The 21,163-nt window shown below is 42.4% G+C and overlaps 1 protein-coding gene across 2 annotated transcripts in view; it reads right to left on the reverse strand.

The window, feature by feature from the left end:
* Positions 1 to 20,352, reverse strand: part of OTUD3 (OTU deubiquitinase 3) — a 31,038-nt gene extending 10,686 nt beyond the window's left edge. For both annotated transcript variants that reach the window (XM_015129802.3, XM_015129797.3), the window contains exons 1-4: positions 20,016 to 20,352; positions 12,225 to 12,373; positions 7,987 to 8,099; positions 4,811 to 4,933 (exon numbers count right to left, since the gene is read on the reverse strand). In XM_015129802.3, coding sequence (XP_014985288.1) covers positions 4,811 to 4,933; positions 7,987 to 8,099; positions 12,225 to 12,373; positions 20,016 to 20,233 — 603 coding nt within the window. In that variant the 5' untranslated portion in view covers positions 20,234 to 20,352. The remainder of the gene's footprint in view (positions 1 to 4,810; positions 4,934 to 7,986; positions 8,100 to 12,224; positions 12,374 to 20,015) is intronic.
* Between the last annotated feature and the right edge of the window lie 811 nt (positions 20,353 to 21,163).

A 21,163-nucleotide genomic window follows, 5' to 3' on the forward strand; every position in this document is an offset into this window, starting at 1 on the left:
GCCAGGCGCGGTGGCTCACGCCTGTAATCCCAGCACTTTGGGAGGCCGAGGTGGGCAGATCACGAGGTAAGGAGATAGAGACCATCCTGGCTAACACGATGAAATCCCGGCTAACACGATGAAACCCCATCTCCACTAAAAATACAAAAAATTAGCTGGGCGTGGTGGCCGGTGCCTGTAGTACCAGCTACTCGGGAGGCTGAGGCAGGAGAATGGCGTAAACCCAGGAGGCAGAGCTTGCAGTGAGCCGAGATCACGCCACTGCACTCCAGGCTGGGCGACAGAGCAAGACTCCGTATCAAAAAACAAAAACTTTAAGATACTAAGTAGGATGACCATTTAAGAAAAAAACTAAAATGTTAGGATGAAGAGAAAACAAAGCCTGGCAAGAAAAACAGTGCAGCTGCTGTGGAAAACAGTTTGGCAGTTCCTCAAAAAGTTCAATTTACGTTTACCATATGACCCAGCAATTCCACTCCGAGGTATATACAAAAAGACTGAAAATAAGCATTTGTAAAAATACTGTACACAAATACGCACAGCAGCACTATAGCCAAAAGGTGGGAACAACCTAAACGCTCATTAACAGATGAATAGATGTACAAAAAATCATCTCTCCATATAATGGAATATTATTCAGCCATAAAAAAAGAATGAAGTACTGATACATGCTACACCATGAATGACTCTCAAAAACATCATACTGAGGAAAGAAGCCACAAAGAAAAAGTCACATATAATTCCATTTACATAAAATGTCCAGAATAGGCAAATTCGCAGAGAAGGAAGGCAAACTGGTGGTTGCTAGGGGACAGGGGGAATTGGGAGTCACTGCTTAATGGGCATAAGGTTTTCTTTTTGGGGTGATGAAAATATTTTGGGACTAGACGGAGGACATGGTGGTACAACAAACACTGGGGATGTACTGAGTACCACTGGACTGTATGTTTTTAAATGATTAATTTTATGTTATGGGAATTTTGCTTTAATTTTTAAAAAGAGAGGGGTTCTGTGGAATACCTAAGTATGTAATTAACATTTTGTTAATTAACAGCTCTCATAGACAAATGATAACCCACTAGAAAATATAAAAGATCTCTTTACAATACACAAAAAGCACAAAACACCTCCTTAGAATAAACTCAACAAAAAATGGGCAAGATCTATATGAAGAAAATGTTCCGATGGATCACAAAGTCAATTAAATAATAAAAGACTCAACATCAGAAAGATGTCAGCTTTTCCTTAAATTACTCTATTAACTTAATGAGATTCCAATTTTAAAAAACTCAATAGGGCCGGGCACAGTGGCTCACACCTGTAACCCCAGCACTTTGGGAGACCAAGGCGAGCAGATCACTTGAGGTCAGGAGTTCAAGACCAGCCTGGCCAACGTGGTGAAACCCTATCTCTACTAAAAATATGAAAATTAGCCAAGGGTGGTGGCGAGCTACCAGCCACTTGGGAGGCTGAGGCAGGAGAATTGCTTGAAACTGGGAGGCGGAGGTTGCAGTGAGGTGAGATTGCACCACTGCACTCCAGCCTGGGCAACAGAACGAGACTGTCTCAAAAAAAAAAAAAAAAAAATTAATAGCATTTCTTTTGAACTAGACACATTGATTCTAACATTTATTATTTATTTGTTTGTTTATTTTTGAGACGGAGTCTCGTTCTGTCACCTAGGCTGGAGTGCAGTGGCACCAACTCTGCTCACTGCAAGCTCCGCCTCCCAGGTTCACGCCATTCTCCTGCCTCAGCCTCCCAAGTAGCTGGGACTACGGGCGCCCGCCACCTCGCCCAGCTAATTTTTTGTATAAAATAGAGACAAGGTTTCACCATGTTAGCCAGGATGGTCTTGATCTCCTGACCTCGTGATCTGCCCGCCTCGGCCTCCCAAAGTGCTGGGATTACAGGCGTGAACCACCGCGCCTGGCCTCATTTTGTTTTTTTTAAAAAAGGCAAGAATGTATAAGGAAACGCTAAAAAAGAAAATTAATTATGAGTGAAAAATTCTACCAGATTTTAAAATATACCAACTAAAACCATGAGGCATCAACATGTGAACAGGGAGATCAGTGGACCAGAACCAAATGTCTAGGAATAGACCCAAATACATATGGGAATTGAGTATATGGAAAGACAGTGGCATTTTAAATCAGTGCAGAAAAGATGTATAATTAATCAATGGTTTCAGTACAACTAGGTAATCACAAGGGAAATATAAAATTGGGTCCATAGCCTCACACCCTTATATGAATATAAATTCCAAAAGAAGCCAAGATTTAATTTTTTTTTTTTAAGTCAGACTATAAGCTGGGTGCAGTGGCTCACACCTGCAATCTCAACACTTTGGGTGGTCAAGGCAGGAGGGTTGCTTGAGTCCAGGAGTTAGAGACCAGCCTGGGCAACAAAGTGAGACCCTGTCTCTACAAAAAATAAAAAATTAGCCAGGCATAGTGTTGCACAGCTGTGGCCCCAACTACTCAGGAGGATCGCTTGAGCCTGGGAGGCTGAGGGCACAGTGAAACATGATCATGGCACTGCACTCCAGCCTCAGCGACAGAGTGAGACCCAGTCTCAAAAAATAAATAAAGTGAAACTATGAAAGTACTAGAATAAACTATGGGAGAATTATTTTTAACTTCAGAGTGGGAAAGACTTTCCTAGTTATGACCCAAAATCCAAAGGGCATATAATAAAATCATTAACAAATTTAACCATGAAAATATCTAAAATTCTTTCATAGCAAAGACCACAGGAGAAAGAAAAAGACAAATGACAGAATGCGAAAACCTATTTGCAACTCATATCACAGACAGAGGCTAATTTCCCTAATACATAAAAAGCTCCCCAAAATCATTAAGACAACATAATAGGGAAAAAATGGGGAAAGAAAATGAACACCATTTACAAAAAAGAAAATAGAAATATGTCTTAAACACAGGAAAAGATGCATAAATAAGAGAAACGCAAATTAAAACTAGGTTAAGTAAACAATTTTTCCCTTAACAATGAAAAGGATTTAAAAATGTGTTAACACTATGTTGACAAAGTGCACCGTGCAGGAAAAGAGCCACATACGGCAGGTGGGAGCTTAAACTGGTGAAATCTTGTTAGAAAGTAATTTGACAATACCTATCAACATCCTCTGATGTGGCAAGGACCTTCTAGGAATATGTCCCACAGATACATGTGTGAAATGAGGTACATAAAAGGTACTGCACATTGCTTGTAATAGCAAAAGATTAGAAGCCACCTAAAAGCCCACTGGTAAGTGAGTGGTCAAAAATATTATAATGCATCTATAGAACAGGACACTACGTGGCCTTTAAAAAGGATACAGGAAGTTCCTTATGTACTACCATGAACTAAATCCCAAGACACATTGAATTTGAAAAGCACAGTGCAGGATGTATGTGTGGGATGTGTAGGATGCTACAACTAGTGGTAGGGAGAGTATAAAAATGGCAAAAGTGGAATATGTGCACATACACATATATTTGCTTGATATGTAAACCATAGGAGATTTTATGATATACTAATACCACTGACTGCATCCAGGGAGAACAATGTGGCTGAAGTACAAGGGTAGGAGAGTGACTTTCACTATATATCCCATTATATATTTTGAATTCTAATCCATGGACAAATATGACCTATTCAAGAATTAAAATTGCCAGGCACCATGGCTCACACCTGTAATCCCAACACATTAGAAGGCCAAGGTACAAGGATCACTTGAGCCCAGGAGTTGGAGGGCAGCCTGGGCAACATAGTGAAACTTCATCTCTACAAAAAATTTAAAAATTAACGAAGCATGGTGGTGCACACCTGTAGTCCTAGCTACTCAGGAGGCTGAGGTGGCAGGATCGCTGGAGTCCAGGTGGACAAGGCTGCTGCTGTGAGCTGTGATGGTGCCACTGCACTTCAGCCTGGGCAACAGAGCGAGACCTTATCTCAAAAAATAAATAAAACTGTTTAAAAAACAATGGTTTTGGATCATGTGTAAAAACAGGAGAAAAGGTTTCTGCAATAATGTTAATTTTTAAAAACAGGAAACAAAGCTATATAAATACAAAGTCAACCATATTTTAATGCATTAAATGACTGAAAATAAATCTACCAAAACAGTAACAAAATGTACATTCAGGTAGCTGAGTTGACTTTATGTGTTTTTTATTTTCTTCTCTACCTTTACTATAGTTTTCAGATTTCAGATAAGAAGCATGGATTAGGCCAAGCACGGTGGCTCACCCCTGTAATCCCAGCGGTTTGGGAGGCCAAGGTGGGCAGATCACCTGAGGTCAGGAGTTTGAGACCGGCCTGACCAACATGGAGAAACCTCGTCTCTACTAAATATACAAAATTAGCCAGGTGTGGTGGCGCATGCCTGTAATCCCAGCTACTCGGGAGGCTGAGGCAGGAGAATCACTTGAACCGGGGAGGTGGAGGTTGTGGTGAGCCGAGATCGCACCACTGCACTCTAGCCTGGGCAACAAGAGCGAAACTCCGTCTCCAAAAAAAAAAAAGTGTAGATTAATTTTAAAACATAAAAATAATTTGAAAATTCCATGCATCTTATACACACACAATCATAACTATCAACTATCAGAAAAAGCAAAATAATAAGCAATTTTATCTATCACTCTCACCTAAACTAAGAAATAAAAAATATTTTTAAAATCAGGCCCACAGACTCTTAACGCCAAGTTTCCACAAAAACATCACGGGTTTTTAGCACCAAATATCCAGCTCTCGACCTGTTTCCTGCAGGGCTGAGAATACGAGAGAAAACCGAGGCCTCACTCACATCCGTCTGGAGATGTGCAGGTGCCTCCGAGTTGTCATTGATCCTCCGAACACTGTCGTAGTGCTCTCCATACCGATATGCGATGTGTAACTCCCTTACGCTGCTTTTATCTGTACCACGAATCTGTAGACAAAAGAAGGGGCCACGCTAGTGAGGATCTGAACACTGTCAACCTCTGGAGAGAAACACCCACCTGGCCTGCTGAGGAAGCCCAGTCAGCAGGTCTATGCAGACACTAATTGGGAACATGCCTGGGATATGTCACAAGCAATTTCCAAACTACCTCCTTCCTACGCGTGTATGCTTCTACATGCTTATTTAATATGTAACTCTATGGAAATAAATCCATGTAAGAAATTCAAAAACCAGGGACAGACTTGCAATGAAGTTAAATAAGCTTAAGCTTCAGAGGCTTGATTACCTCTTAGCCCCACTAATGCACAAGCCCCTTCCACGGGGAAAGCCCAGGGGCAGATCCAGACTTGTTGAGCTTGAAGCCCTAACTATTTGAAGGCTCTCTTTGAGAAAAAAAAAATGCAAAATTATAAATATAAAATTGGTAGAACCTCTCCCAAGACCTAGAAAGCGAGTCCTAGAAATGAGTGGCCTGACACTTCATTAGCTTCAAGGTAAATCCACCCTTCATTAAAATGAAAATAGCATTTTCTGTTAACCACCTAAGTGAGAAACATTATCAACAAACCCAAACCTCCCACCTACATCAACTTCAAAGCACAATTACATGAAGTAGTATGGCCTGCACTGCTCAACCCCAGAGGCGCCACCACAAGGTATTCTATGTGAACTAACCCCCTGACGCACAGCACAAGAATGGGGCTCCCAAGAGTCGTGCAGAACAGAAGCCCTAAGGTCTGGGCACACCCCAAATAAAACTCGCCACCTCCACACAAACTCTCGTTCTGACTTTGTCCCTTAGAAAGCCCAGTAACGGTTCCTTTGTTTAAACTCCAAAACATCAGCACGTTCTTTTTACTGAAAATCACAGGTAGTAAGATACTACCCTTAATTTAAACAGTATCCATGGTCTAAAAACAAAGCAAAAGCCATGGAACAAACAGGAAGCACACAAGTCTAGATGTCAGTACTGCGGAAGGTTTTTCCAGTAGAATACGTAGATCTCAAATGCAGAGAGTCTGGTTTAGACACACACAAAACAGAGAGCACCATTTGTCTCCCAGGAAGAGCAATGTGAAAGCAAACAGTTTATTAGAATCTTGGAATGACATAATCCCTAAAGCACTTACATACTTAATTATAATGATATATATACATGAATAGCATAGATGAATAGAAAACATAACTGGAAGAATATTCACCAAATTGTTAACTGTGACTTTCATGGGCAGATTACAGAGGACTTTCACATTCTATGTTATATACATCTAGACTGTTCACAGGAACACATATTCCAATTATAACCAGAAAAAAAATGTAGGTTTCAATAACTCCATGGTACGAGTGTAAGCCGACTCTTTATTAATGTAAGAGCTCATAACCATGACAGTAGCAACCAATGCAGTTTCAGTTCTTAAATTTTGCAAGATGCTTCACTGGGGTAGGAAGACATAGGGGGATCCAATGGAAATATTAGTAAATTTATTTCAAGAAGATGTACTTTCAATGTTCAGGAATTTATGAAACAGAACACTACAGAAATATATTTGAAAAAAATTTTTACCTATGCAGAATTGTCTTCCACAACTACCTAGGTAACTAAGAAACTTTGGGAAAAAAGTCATCAGTGGAGGAAAAGGCAAGCTGATTACGGAGTTGGTACTGAGTATTCTCCTTCAAGGTGAGGGTCATTATGCTGGGTATTCAAATGGTTTTGATAACTTCTGCAAAACAGTGTAAGTTTAATGACAAAAAATAGAACAAAGGAGTAACCAGTATTCTTGCTCAAACATCACCCTTAGAAAAGAGAGCCCCATGGAAAATATGATAGCTCTATCTGGTATCCTGATGTCAGGACATCCGCAACACTGCCCCAAAGAACACAAGCAGATACTGTTTCACTCCTGCTCATTCTATCCCCATAAGGTAAAATTTCTCACCTTCCCTGGAGTATCTTATTTTGTTGTAGCATAATTTTGTTAAAAGGACACTGTGCCAGGGACAAAAGGCTGCATTCTTTAATACGACATTCTGGAAAAGCAAAGCTATAAGGACAAATCAGAGAATGGGCTACAAGAGGCTGGGTATTGGGGGAGGGGGCCAGTGACTACAAAGTACAAAGAGCGTGGAAGTGACTTTTTCCACAGTAGTCTGTGTGTTGATAGTAGTGGTGGTTACATGACTGTTTGTCAAAACACACAGAACTGTACACTTGGAAGAGGATGAAGTTTGCTACGTGTAAATTATATCCTTATAAACCTATTTTTAATCAGCAAAGACTGACGGAGCAATTTACAAAGGAATATATGCAGGTATCACATGAAAAAAAGGGCACTGTTACCTTTATGCTAATAACACAGAAGTGTCCACATGTATGTGGATATGGATACGTATGTGTGTTTTAAAAGTGTGTAAAAACATTGTGGTATGTTCCTTTCCAGTTATGTATCAATGTTTTATAGCTAAGTGCGTGTGAATGACAGGAATACTCACTAAAACATTAACAGCAATCTCTCTCTGGGTGATTCAATAAAATTTTAAATGTAATTTTTAATAAAATTTTTTCCCTTTATGAGCTTTTTCAATTTTCTAACTTTTCTACAAGTACTGTATTTTAACTTTTTAATTAGTAAAAGTGAGAAATCGGGGAGTGGTAGAGCAGGGCAGGGTGGGTGGGGAATTAACAGAAACCACATGCTCAGTCTTTAGGAGCTGAGGTACAAAGCAATAAGCAGCACTGACTTTAGGGGGTGGTGGCCTGTGTTTCCACACTAGGTTCTCTGTCCCCAACCTGCCCAATTAGCTGACTGTTGAATATGTATAGCATTTTAAAACATTTCTAAATTATACTCTGGACTCCATTTGTACATAGCACAGGGATTACTTCTGAGCCACCACAACAATATTGTCTTTGGTTAGGCTCACAGTCCAGTCACTCTGCATAATTCCATGTTCACAGGTCAAGCCCCATCATCTTCGCATATTCCCAAAACTGATTTAGAAACAAGAGCTTAAGATAAATGTTTAAACAGGTGACCTACCTGCCACAAAGGGGCATTAAGTTGATGAATCACTACATTCAACTGATGATTTCTTGCAAAGGCTACAATTGCATCATTGCCAGCAAAAGTACCAGGCTTTGCCAAACTGGCCACTGCATGGAAATAGGAGAGAAAAACGACGTCTTTACAGTGGAAAAATCCAAATGCAAACATGCTTTGGTATTTACTGAGTTCCAAATAATGAGAAACAAGGATATAGATCTGGAAAAGCCCATTAACTTTGTCAGAATCTAGGAATTCAGCTAGTTGAACAATACAAAGACTGCTACTGAGAAGAACACTAGTCATTCATAAAGTAAAGATCCATTTATTTCTTCCTTCAATAAATGTTTACTGATAACTTCCAATATGCTAACTCAATAAAAGGCACTGGGAACATACCAATCAACACAGTAATCTTAGCAGCTTGCATTACTGAATGGTTATTATGTGTCAAGCACTGGTCTAATCACATCTCATAGACAACTACTATTATACACACCATTTTATACATGACGAAACTCAGATGCAAAATAGCTGAAAACTGTGCCAAGGTCAAAGAGCTGGTACACAGTGGAGCTGAGGTTTCACCTAGGCAGCCCAATGCCAAGGTCCTGGCTCTCAGCCACTCCATCAATTTGCCCTCGCAGAGTTCACAACCAGTGAGGGGCAAACAAGACAGGCACTAACGATGCACAAGTGCTTCGGGAAGGGCATGTACAGTAAGAATTTGGCCTTGCCCAAAGAGAGGTCTGGCCTTTATGCTGGGCTCCTGGGAGGTCACTTCTAAACCTCTGGAATTCCCAAAGGTGATGAGAGTATCTGTTATTCATGATGGGCCCCTCCACCACATCCGGCATCAGACCTTTGTGGTGGTGATAGGGTGAGAGGGGAGACTGAGTTCAACCACTTAGACAATAAATCAATAAGCAAAAGCCTCTGAACACCAAAGTTGGGGTAAGCTTCCCCAGGTGACAATATTCTGTGTGTACTATCACACACAGACGCCATGAGAATATGCCCTGAGGACAACAGAAGCTTCGTGTCTGGAACCCTTCTAGATTGCCCTATGCATCTCTTCCTTTGGCTAGTAGTATTGATCTGTATCCTTTCCCTGTAACAAACCATAACTGTTAGCATGATAGCTTTCAGTGAGTTCTGTGAGTCCTACTACCATATTACGGAATCTAAGGGAGGTTCTGGGAGACCCCAACTTGTAGATGGTACCAAAAGTTGAGGGAAGTCATGCAAGGACTGTGCTCTCAAACCCTACAGTTTGGCTAACTCCAGGTGATACAAGAATTGAGGAATTGAGGAGGGGGAGGTAAGGTGTATCAGAGGAGCTTCTCAACTGAGACAACTAAGCTAATACCCAAAGCACAAGGAGGAGTTAAGACAGGAGAAATGGGCTGGGCGTGGTGGCTCACGCCTGTAATCCCAGCACTTTGGGAGGCCGAGGTGGGCGGATCACAAGGTCAGGAGATCGAGACCATGGTGAAACCCCGTCTCTACTAAAAATAGAAAAAATTAGCCGGGCGCAGGGGCGGGCGCCTGTAGTCCCAGCTACTCGGAAGGCTGAGGCAGGAGAATGGCGTGAACCCAGGAGGCGGAGCTTGCAGTGAGCCGAGATTGCGCCACTGCACTCCAGCCTGGGCGACAGAGCGAGACTCCGTCTCAAAAAAAAAAAAAAAAAAAAAAAAAAAAAGACAGGAGAAATGGATGATGTTCTAAGTAGATGAGAGACAGATGTGAGAGAGAGAGAGAGAGAGAAAACTCTAGTATGGCAGGAACTGAGAATGCTGAGATGGAGAGGTGGAGGAAGTGAGAAAACGCTGGGGGGAATGGCAAGAGATGAGGACATAGAAATAAGAAAATCCCAGATCATGAAGAACTAAAAAGTCTGGGCTCTATCCTGAGGTCAACAGGGGAGTCACCAACAGGTTTTAGACAGAGGAAAAACACATTTAGATCTCACTCTGGCTGTTATGTAGAAAACAGAGTGAGGGAATCAAGAGACGACGATACCAAACAGTATTCAGGAGATCTAAGCAAATGGCCACAGAAGTCTGATTTTATGGGGCAGTAGCAGTGAAAGAAAAACTACTGAAGTAGAGTGATAAGATGTAATGAAGGGGTATGAGGAAGGAGGAAGATAAACATTAAGATACTCAGGTTCTGATCTGGATATCTGTACAGTTGGGGGAAACATGTTGCTGATTCTCTGAAGCCACAGTCTAAAAGAAAAGAATAAGCCTAAAGATACAGCCAGATGCAAGGGTGATGAGGTCCTCAATAGTCTAGTGAACCATTCATTTATTCACTCAACAAATACTTTATGAATGCCTACCAGACGCCGGGCACTGCCACACCGCAAAACAAAGACACACAGTCCCTGCTCGAGAATCTCACAGTACAACAAGATAGGCCTACTGACATTAAAAACAGGTAACACTGACTCAAGACTGATCAATGTAATAAGCCAAGCCTTTAACTGACACACAACGACAATGTGCAGACTTCCACGTTTCTTTTCATTTCTGCTCTGGCCGTCAAAGTGACGTCTTACTTCTGTGATGCTCAAATTCTTAAGCAGCTCTAAGCAACAGGTATGCATAGTGCCATTTCAAGAAAACACCTTTCCACTGTCCATCTACAGTGACTATCACATTGGCAACTGGAGATCTGAGTTCCCTACCCTGTAACACTCCCAAATCCACCATGTGATCTTCACCGACAGTGTTCAAAGTGGAGTTTCACATCACAAACTAAAAACTCATTTCATCCAAAATGATGTTTTCACAGGATTAATGACACAATTCATTTCACACAGCACTCAACTACAAAATTTGTCCCATATACATACATTTAATTTGTAAACTGCTGACTATCCAGTAAACTATGTCTATCTGATAACCAAAAAGTAATTCCAGGAAGAGAGACCATCTGAACTCAGTGACTGGTACAAACCACCCACTGGAAGTTTGGTTGCTCCGTGTCTGGTGCCTACTGAGTAAGTTCTTTCCTAGTGAGGAATGGGAAAGGTTTTGGGATCACTGATAGCTTTCCTCCCAAATATTCCCCTCCTGCTGCCCTCTCTCTTGCTAATGGTACAGTCATCTACCCATTCCCTAAGCAGGAACTTCAGAATCACTTGTCTCCTCCCTCTATCCTCCTCACCTGCAATGTGTCCTGTCAATTACACTGCCAAAGTGTGGCTTGGTTTGGGCCTTACTCACTATCCTCAGTAGCTGCCGTGAGGGAGACCTCCTCTACTCTCATCTGGCCAGTGTGGAGACCTTCTAACTAGTTTCCCTGCTCAGTCTCCCTCCCCATCAATTCTCGGCATGGCCTCCAGAGTTAGCTCGCTAAAATAAAAGGATCAATCCCCTTTCCTGACAACAGACAGAAAAGACTATGAGCCCTGTGATGAAAATGCCATTTGTAAAACATATCAGCAGCGAGCACAGTAGATTCTCAGTAAATATTTGTTGAAATTAAAGTTTACAAGTTCATATGCATTTTCTGTAAGATCTATGCCTATTAAACAGGAACCAACTAAAATCACTAACTGATTTGCCTCAAAGAAAACAGATTGTGTTTGGGGTTTTGGTGAGAAATTAACATGATTTTATTGGTTTTTCTAATTTTAAAAGTAATACATGATCATCTAAAAGTCAGAAAAAGTCTAGAGAAGACAATTTAAAATACCATAGTCCCACGATCCCCAGATGGCTAACGCTTACTAAGGGCTTATTTTAATTTTGTTATCTAATTTAATCTTCACCAAAAACCCTATGAGATAGATGCTATTATTATCTCCCTTCTATAGAAGTTTAAAGAGAATGAGTAATTTCTGAAAAATAAGTGAAGCTAAGAATTAACAAACAGTATCTTTCCAGACTTTTCCTGCTGTGTCTGTATACCTTTTAAAAATAGGATCAGTCTATACAAGCTATGTCATAGCCTGCTGTTCCCACCCCACTGAGCAAGAAGTCATGAATCGCTTTTCAGGTCAATTAACATCATCATGTTTATTAAGGGCATATACCGCTAAACCTACTGATCTCCAGCTACCTAGCATGCTGCCGCCGACCAAGTAGGCAAACAATTATTTGCTGAATAAATGAATGTCGTGATTTATATAACCAAACCCTTGGATGGGAGGGTGGAGGATGCCAGTGGACTTAATTACCCAATGCATTACTCCTGAAGGACCCAATGTTCCACAGTGAACCTACCATGCTTCTCAAAAGGAATGTCATCTTCTACAAAGGGTTCAAAATCTTCCCGTTGCTTTATCATGTAGTCCACTGTCTCCTGTCTGTGCTTGAGATGATTTCGTGAGTGTCCCTCCAATTGATCACCAAGAGCTCTGAACAAGCAATTGCTGTCAAAACAACAACATGAGTCAAGACCTTTCAAAAATGAACTCAGTTCATCTAAAACAATGACGCTTCATGCCAGATCATCCATGGAAATATTTTGGGCACACAGAAGTGAAGACTCAACTCTAACAGTCCAGGATTCTTCCAAGACCACGGGGGACAGCACCAGGGCATATTCAACCACATTACCTTATTGAGAGGCAGCAAACAAGGATTCTATTCCCCATGTACCAGCTAGCTGACTCAGGAGAGTCATTAAACTTCCCTGGGCCTCAGCTGCTTCAACAAGTGGAGCCGGTGATACACTAACCACCTGACTACAAGGTCCAGACCTTACAGGTCATTCCATGCCTAAGGGCTATGATTTGCAGATCCTCTTCCAAAATGATGTCCTATCTAGAGCCTCTTTTCTAAAACAAGTTTCACTACAGCTGCCCAGCTAAGTAATCATTCATTTAACAAAGAGTACCCAAAAAATAGCAATTTGTCAAGCTCCCGATACTAACAACTGAACAATACTCTGTTTGAGTCCTAAGAACACAGCGGAGAAAGTCATGAGAAGGAAAGCACTTGGACAACAAACAGTTGTACTATGGAAAGACACTTCCTCCTCGCCTCCTCACTGATCACCCAGGGAGCAACAATGCCATTGTTATTCCTGCCAAATGAAAACTTTAAACACCATATTTTGTTTCTCTAAAATTAAAATACTGGTAATAAACTGTAAGAGTTATCTTTACTTTCAAACCCCTCAAAGGCTTCTAAATTCCAAATTATCACAAACACAGAGGCTTAGATACAGAGACTCAAACAAGACAAACACAATCTGGTATCCTTAAAACTATGGAAATAAACAATTCTGAAGCCAAACAGTTGCCCAGTTTTACACCCAACTGTTTACTCTTCCAAATGAAAAACTATGACACTGTGATTCCAAAATATAAACTCATCACTTTCAGAAAGATTTCATGTCTAAATGTGTAGGAAAAAAGGGTTTTTTTTTTTTCAACTCAGAAAAGTGTATTTTCAACAGAAAGCTATAGAAAGGCTGGAATCTCTTCTAATGTGTAAGAATATATATATATATATTTTTTTTTTTTCTTTTTCTTTTTTTTTGCAGGGGAAGGGAGAATTAAGACAGATTCTATAAATTAAAAACCAAGAAGCTTTCCAACAATCTAAAACGACATTCCAGAAGGAATGGAATATAGAGTTCTATAGGCTAGACTGAGGTGTCTTGCTAAAATCTGACAATGGTAGTCTTTTTTTAACCACGGGGAAAAGTAAGCTAATCGATAAAACAATTTAAATGTCAAGCTTTTCTCTCCAATTTTTCTTAATCAGTATCTGCCACCACTAGTCTATTCTTGAATTTAGTTTAAGAGATGTGGTTTATCACAAATTTATGTAGTTATTTTACATTTAATGTACCAAAATTCATGGTATTCTACAGTCGTATGGTAAGAACTTTTAATAACATGAGCAAATGTTCTCCAAAAAAGGTGTAAAACTGTATGTATATGCCACATGAGCTCAACCATACTCATCTGTACGCTATATACATACACAGACAGAAACACACACAAACGTATGCCAAGAAAACACACAGAAACAATCACTTAAATAGTTTTTACAATGTGCCAGGGACTGTTCTAAACACAATGTATGTATTAAACATGTTTAGTGCTCACAACTCTGAGAAAGGTCCTATTACCGTTCCTCACGGGAAACCTGCCCAAGGTCACAAAACTAGTAAGTGGTAGGCCCAGGATCCAAGTCCAAATAACGTGGCTCTCACTCGAATGTCAACACCAAAATAATAGCCATGGTTACCCCTAGGTAGTACAATTAAAGGTAATATTTAAGAGTAATTGTTACATTTTTTAATATGCTTTTCTATACTTACCAAACTTTCTTTGAGCTCACCAAAAACAAGTCAAAATAGATAAATCACTTCCTCTTCTGACAAGATTACAAGGTAATGAACAAACACTCCAGTGACCTGGGTTTCCCTAGGGGAGCCCAACAAGAGCTCTCAAGAAACTCATGAGAACAAAGCACCGTTGCCCAAAGGGCCTCTATGAGGGCCACTCATAGAGTGGGCCACTTCCTGAGTTCACAATCTCACCATTACCTACAGCAGGGCTTCTCAATCTCCACACTATTGGCATTCCAGGATCATTTTTTTGTTGTGGGAGGCTTCCTGTGCACTGTAGGAAGTTTAGGAGAACACTTGGCCGCTGCCATTAGCTGCCAGTAGAACATCACTACCTCCCTCCCCATCAGCTGTGACAACCAAAAATGTCTCTAGACATTGTCAAATGTCCCCTGGAGGGCAAAACCACCCATTTGAGAACCACTGTGTTATAGGGATATAAGGCAGGTCTTGCATTTGAGTTCACAAAAACAACTAATTACATAAAGAGCATGCAAATGTTTTGAGTGCGCAATAATTTAGTATTAGATGATATTGCAACACAAGCACCAAAAAACCTAATGTGCTCTCTAGGCTGCAGTCATAATAGTAAATATGTGGAAAAGGAGAAGGTTTTATTATTTGAGGTCAGACCACAGTTAGGGTCCTGGGTACCATTCTAGCTACTGTATTTTGAGAGAGACGTGTTCAGATAAGATGATGTGGTTTTAAATACAATATGAAGAACGACTAGTGATGTTTGGCCTAAAGAAGGCTCAGGGGGACATGATCAATACCTCCAACTGTCATGTGAAATTAAAATTATACCTGTATAATAAAACTAAAACCTGGAAGCTCCTACAGAGACATAGATTTTGGCAAATAAAAGGTAATTTCACCTTAGCTCTATAGAGGTAGACTATATAGACTCAGGATTTTGCCAATTTCTATAACTAGCAATACACAGCAATTGTCTAGATGTGTGTTGTTTTAATAGGGGTTGCTAACCGCGTGACTACTGAGCACCTGCCGTATACTGAGCACCTGCCGTGGCTAATCCACAGTGAGGTGTGCTATCTGTGTAAAATACTAGATTCTGAAGAGGTCATATAAAAAAAAATGAGAGATCATTGGCTGGGCACAGTGGCTTACACCTGTAATCCCAGCACTTTGGGAGGCCAAGGCGGGCAGATCACCTGAGGTTAGGAGTTTGAAACCAGCCTGACCAACATGGAAAAACCCATCTCTACTAAAAATACCAAATTAGCTGGGTGTGGTGGCGCATGCCTGTAATCCCAGCTACTCGGGAGGCTGACACGCAGGAGAGTAGCTTGAACCTGGGAGGCAGAGGTTGCGGTGAGCCGAGATCATGCATTCCAGCCTGGGCAACAAGAGTGAACTCTGTCTCCAAAAAAAAAGAAAATATGAGAGATCATTAATAATTTTTTATAGAATTGTATGTCAAAATAGTAATATTTTACATATAATAGCTTAAATAAAATATACTAAAATTCATTTCACCTGTTTCTTTTTAATGTGGTTACTGGAAAAATTTTAATATCACATAAGTGGTTCACATTCTGTTTTCACTAGACAGCACTGATCTAGCTCACTGATTCTCAAAGTGTGTTCCCTGACTAGGAGCATCAGCATCCCCAGGGCACTTGTTAGAAATGAAAATTCTGGGGCCCACCCAGGCCTACTCAATCAGGCATTCTGGGGTTGGAGCCCAGCAATGTAGCCCTTCCAGGTGTTTTCCCTAGCACTCCAGGTGGTTATGTTGCATGCTGAAGTTTGAGAAACACTAGTCAAGAATCTAGACTCTAAATCAGTCACTCTCAATTATGGATGCATATAAAAATCATCTGTAAAATTCTTTTTTAAAAAAAAATCAATAACCAGGCCCCACTCTAAGATTCTGATGTAGTTGATCTAGGGGAGAGCCCAGGCCCTGAACTGTTTCAAAAGTTCCTCCCCAGATATTCTAGCATGGCACCCAACTGAAAACCACTGAGGCACAAAAGATGGCAGTGCCGTTCAGGTGACACAGGCACTAACTAGACGAAATGATGTGTGAATGCCCTTCTACTACTGTGATCCTACAATATTAAAAACAAAACTAAAATTAAAAAATAAACTACTTGTTAGTAACAGATAAATAGCTAAAATTAGTGATTCTTCAGTGTTTCCGTTTTAGAACACTGCTAATGAGTAACGTAACTCAGAACTACATTTAGTAAGACACAACTAGATGTAGTTCAGAGGGATGTTAATACTGTGTGGCCTAATAAATAGAGTTATACATTCTTTTCACACTACAGCCAATCATGTTTTTAAGGACAACATCAAGGTTAAACTGCTTCTTTCTTGCTTTGAAAAATGAATCCAATTTATGTGGGTCCACCTTTCAGACAACACGCCAGATATGAAGCTGGTCCAGGAAGCACTACAAAACCCTCTAAGTAGCTCCCTGATTAATCTATGCTAAGCTGACTCAACCCATGTAAAGGCTATATTACAGGATATTGGCTAATTCATCCCTAAATCCCCTTGGGTTCCAGAATGCTACAGGTACCATACTGTCAACAATGAACATGCCCACAGATACTCTATCAGGCTACTCCAGATTGTAATCACATCTGAATGAAAAGAGGGAACGCTAGAGATGTCAACTATTTTTTTAATAGTCTTTAACTTCATTGTATTTCACCCTGAGTCCTTAATAAATATTAATAAAATAATCTGTTGGCTGGGCGCGGTGGCTCACGTCTGTGATCCCAGCACTTTGGGAGGCCGAGGCGGGTGGATCATGAGGTCAGGAGTTCAAGACCAGCCTGGCCAACATGGTGAAACCCCATCTCTACTAAAAATACAAACAAATTAGCCGGGTGTGGTGGAGGGTGCCTGTAACCCCAGCTACTCAGGAGGCCGAGGCAGGAGAATTACTTGAACCCAGGAGGTGGAGACTGCAATGAACCGAGATCGTGCCACTGCACTCCAGCCTGGGTGACAGAGCAAGACTCTGTCTGGGGGGCGGGGAGAAGAATCTGTTGACACCTGCCAGCCCATCACATACACAGGAAACACCATCCCTTGCAGTGATAAAATCTGTCATCACCACATTTGAAGGGACTATGATACTGACGAGGGCTGAACCACAGTCCAGCTAATGGAATTCATGTGAAGGACTTGTGAACACAAGGTGCTTAGCTCCATGAAGCCCACACAAGAGGAAATATGATCATTTTATCCAACACTGTCCGAAGAACAGGGACCTTGGAAGAGAGACATGAGCACTCCAGTCCAGCTGGTCTCTGGAGCTTCACTGCCTGTTACTTCTACCCTTGTGCCCTACACTACTGTCACCCTGAACAACCTGTAGATCTCCCAAAAACATCGCGTCCTTATGCCTCTGTATACACTCCTCCTCAGATGGGAATGTTCTCTTGGTGTACTCCTATTGGTCCTTCATGACCCAGACTATGACACCCTCTGAGAGGCAGCTAGCAGTGAATTTAATGAGTATTTACCGAATGAATGAGAAGGCCTTCCTGGCCAATTCAGAGGCTACTGCCTTTTCCTTCTCAATAGTACCATTATAATCAGTCACTGTTAATAAAAATATATCAAACTATATTTTAATTATTTGTATCATCTGTTCTCAAAGTGTGGCCCAAGGGACAGGAGATGTGGGAAGGCCTCTGATATGCTTTCAGAGTATCCATGAGTTCAAAACTAAGATGTAATGTACCTTTTTCATTCTCATTCTCTCGCAAGTGCACAGTGGAGTTTTCCAGAGGCTACCTGATGCATGAAGTTATCACTCTGATCGCTAATAGAATGTGTGTGTATTCTTGTGTTTTAAAACCGTTTTACTTTCTAATATAGTAAATACTTATAGCTATAACCCATATAAAGAAGCTATTTGGGTTTCCCAATAATTTTTAAGAATTCCAAGAGATCTTAACATCAAAAAAGCTGAGACCCACTGTTACATGTTTCTACCTTCGGCTATAAAGTCCTTAACTATCTTAGTCATCAACATATTCCCAGCACCTTACTTAAGGCGTGCTGAATTAACTTGAGAAGTATGCTGTGTATGGGGGTATGGGGATAGAGAGAAGTAATACCCCCAAAGTTTCCCATAACCTTATGAAAGCCGGCTCAAGAATTTACAACTCCTTGTGCTGATTCCTCCTCCTAAGTAACCTTCTATTGAGTACTTAAGTTTTCCGGGCACCCTGACATTGAGAATACTACATCCAGCACAGCAGACACAAACAATTCAATCATTTGCAAGGAAAAGCCCCCATGTTCCACAGCAATTCCACTGTATTCAAATGGTATTTTTGTTTCTATAACAGTGTCTTGTGCTTATGCTTAGGCTAGCTGGTCTCCCTCTATTATTTTTATATTTCATTCAGCAAAAATGTACTGACTGCCTTCCATGTACCAAGCACTATGCCAGATGATGGTGAATAAATGTAATCAAGTTCCAACTGCATCTTAAGCAAAAACAGCAACGCAGCAAAGTGTGGTGAACTCTTTTTGCCTGAAGCAATGAGCATATATAGGAACGGTGGGAAAGGGAAATAGGACCAGTTCGGTCTTAATCAATAAGCTGCAATGTAATGTGAAAATTTTTAAAACACCTTCTTCTGCAGTTAATATCTAAAGCAATTCCTGGCTGGGGGTGGTAGCTCATGCCTGTAATCTCCGCACTTTGGGAGGCCGAGACAGGAGGATCGCTTGAAGCCAGGAGTTCGAGACCAGCCTGGGCAACATAGCAAAATCCCCGTCTCTACAAATCAACAATAATAATGAACTAAGGCAATTCCGTATGGTCTTTAATTTCATTTTAGTCTTCCCTCTGCAGGACCTGAGCACTCAAATACTGGGAGGAAAAAAACAAAAGCCAGGCTGTTATTAACACTCCGTCTTCCAAAGTGACACAGCTGACAACCAGATAACCTTTTACCTGCCCCTGCAATGGGGATGCTCACAGTTCTCCTCTCTTCCTGACCCTTTTCCTTCTTCCATCCATGTTCCCGGAGCATATCCTCTTTCTTGAAGGTAATTTTCTTCCTCCTCCCCACTCTCTCCCTCCGCATTCCCTAAAGAAAGCTGGACCTGGATTCAGTCTAAGTCCCAAGAAGGCTTGGGTAAGCACCTTTGCTTACAGAGAAACTGAGGCCCATGGAAGCAGGAATTAGAGAAGCTGCCTTCAGCTCAGTAAACAACAGGCGACCTAATTTCACAAATGTAAATGGGGGCATCACCCAACCACCAAGGACTCAAAGCAGGCAAAGCGTTCTACCAAGCGGGGCTTACTCAAACTCCTTCGATCGGTCTTATCCTCATGATGACTGTTTTTCCAATGCCTGGCTCCATCTCATTCCTTCAGAACTCAGCTTAAATGTCACCTTTCAGAGAGCCCTTCCTGGCCACAACCCAGTGACTCTGCTCCCGTATACGGTCTCAGGACCCACTTTCTATTTCGCTCGCGACGTCTGCCATGGTTAGGACCCTCTGGGATCCCCGCGAGCGTCTCGGGGCAAGAGGCTTGTCCGCCTCGCTCGCAGCTGGACGCCCTGCACTCGGAGCGTGGCTGGCTCGCGGGAGGCGCCCGGGCAGCCCGAATGAATGGATGGACGCGAGCGGGTGACGGTCGCCAGGCCGAGCCCGGCGCGTCCCCCGGCGCCGCCTCCCTCGCTCCCGGCCCGCCTCACCCGTCCCCCGGCACCTCCCGCAGCTTCAGCCCCAGGGCCTGCAGCTGGTTGGCGAAGCTGACGAACTCCTCCTCGCAGCCGCCGCCGCCGGACTCCGGCCGGTTCCGCCGCTCCTTGGCCAGGGCCCGGCGAGCAGCCCGCTCGTCCCGCTTGCGCTCGGCCTCGGCTTTCCGGCTGCCGCTGCCCGGCCGGCTCTTCGCCGCCTGCTTTCGGGACATGGCCTTAGCCTGCAGTCCCCAGCGGCAGGAGGGAAAGCCACAGGACCCCCCAGCGGCCGCCTCAAGCGTCAAGAAGGCAAAACAGCGCGGGCAACTGAGCCCGGCGACGACGATGCAGCAACCGCGCCTGCGCCGGCGCCCGGCACCCCGGTCACATGACGGAATCCCCGCCTCCTTCGCGGGGCTCGGCGAGCAGACGCCATAGAGAGCTAGAGGGGCACCCATCTTGGTTTGTTCTATTCCGCCCTCTAGCGGTGGATGGTACTCAACGTGAGTGGCAGGAGCGACCCGACAGGAACCAGAGAGAACAAAGCTGAAACCAGTCAAGGAGAGAAATTAAAGATAGAAGAGTGGAACACAGAGCAGCGGCAACAGTTAGGACCGGGGATGAATAAAAACGATTTAAACTCTTGTTGCGAGCCTACTACAGTTGGATAGGCACTTTCACACGGCTCATTCTTGTTTAATTATCCGCAAGTTACAGGAAACTGAATCTGAGTGGTTAAATAATTTCAAGAAGATCACACAGCTAAGAGGCAGAGCTTTGCCCTGGCTCCAAAGCCCGCACACTTGTTTGTTTAATCCTGCTCTTCATCTCTCCGCCTTCTTTCGTAGCTCAAGGGAGGTCGCCCTTCTGTCCAAGACCACTGGAAATCCTAACTCCATCCAAGAGTGACCACCTAGGTTTGCCTGGACTAGAGGTTTTCTTGGGATGCAGGACTTTAGGTTTTAAAGCTGAGACAGGCCAAGCCGGGCGCGGTGGCTCATGCCTGTAATCCCAGCACTTTGGGAGGCCGAGGCGGGCAGATGATGAGGTAAGGAGATCGAGACCATCCTGGCTAACACGGTGAAACCCCGTCTCTACTTTATACAAAAAAATTAGCCGGGCGAGGTGGCGGGCCCCCGTAGTCCCAGCTACTCAGGAGGCTG

Source organism: Macaca mulatta, chromosome 1 (genome assembly GCF_049350105.2).
Source record: "Macaca mulatta isolate MMU2019108-1 chromosome 1, T2T-MMU8v2.0, whole genome shotgun sequence".
In the NCBI taxonomy this organism is placed as follows: Eukaryota; Metazoa; Chordata; class Mammalia; order Primates; family Cercopithecidae; genus Macaca; species Macaca mulatta.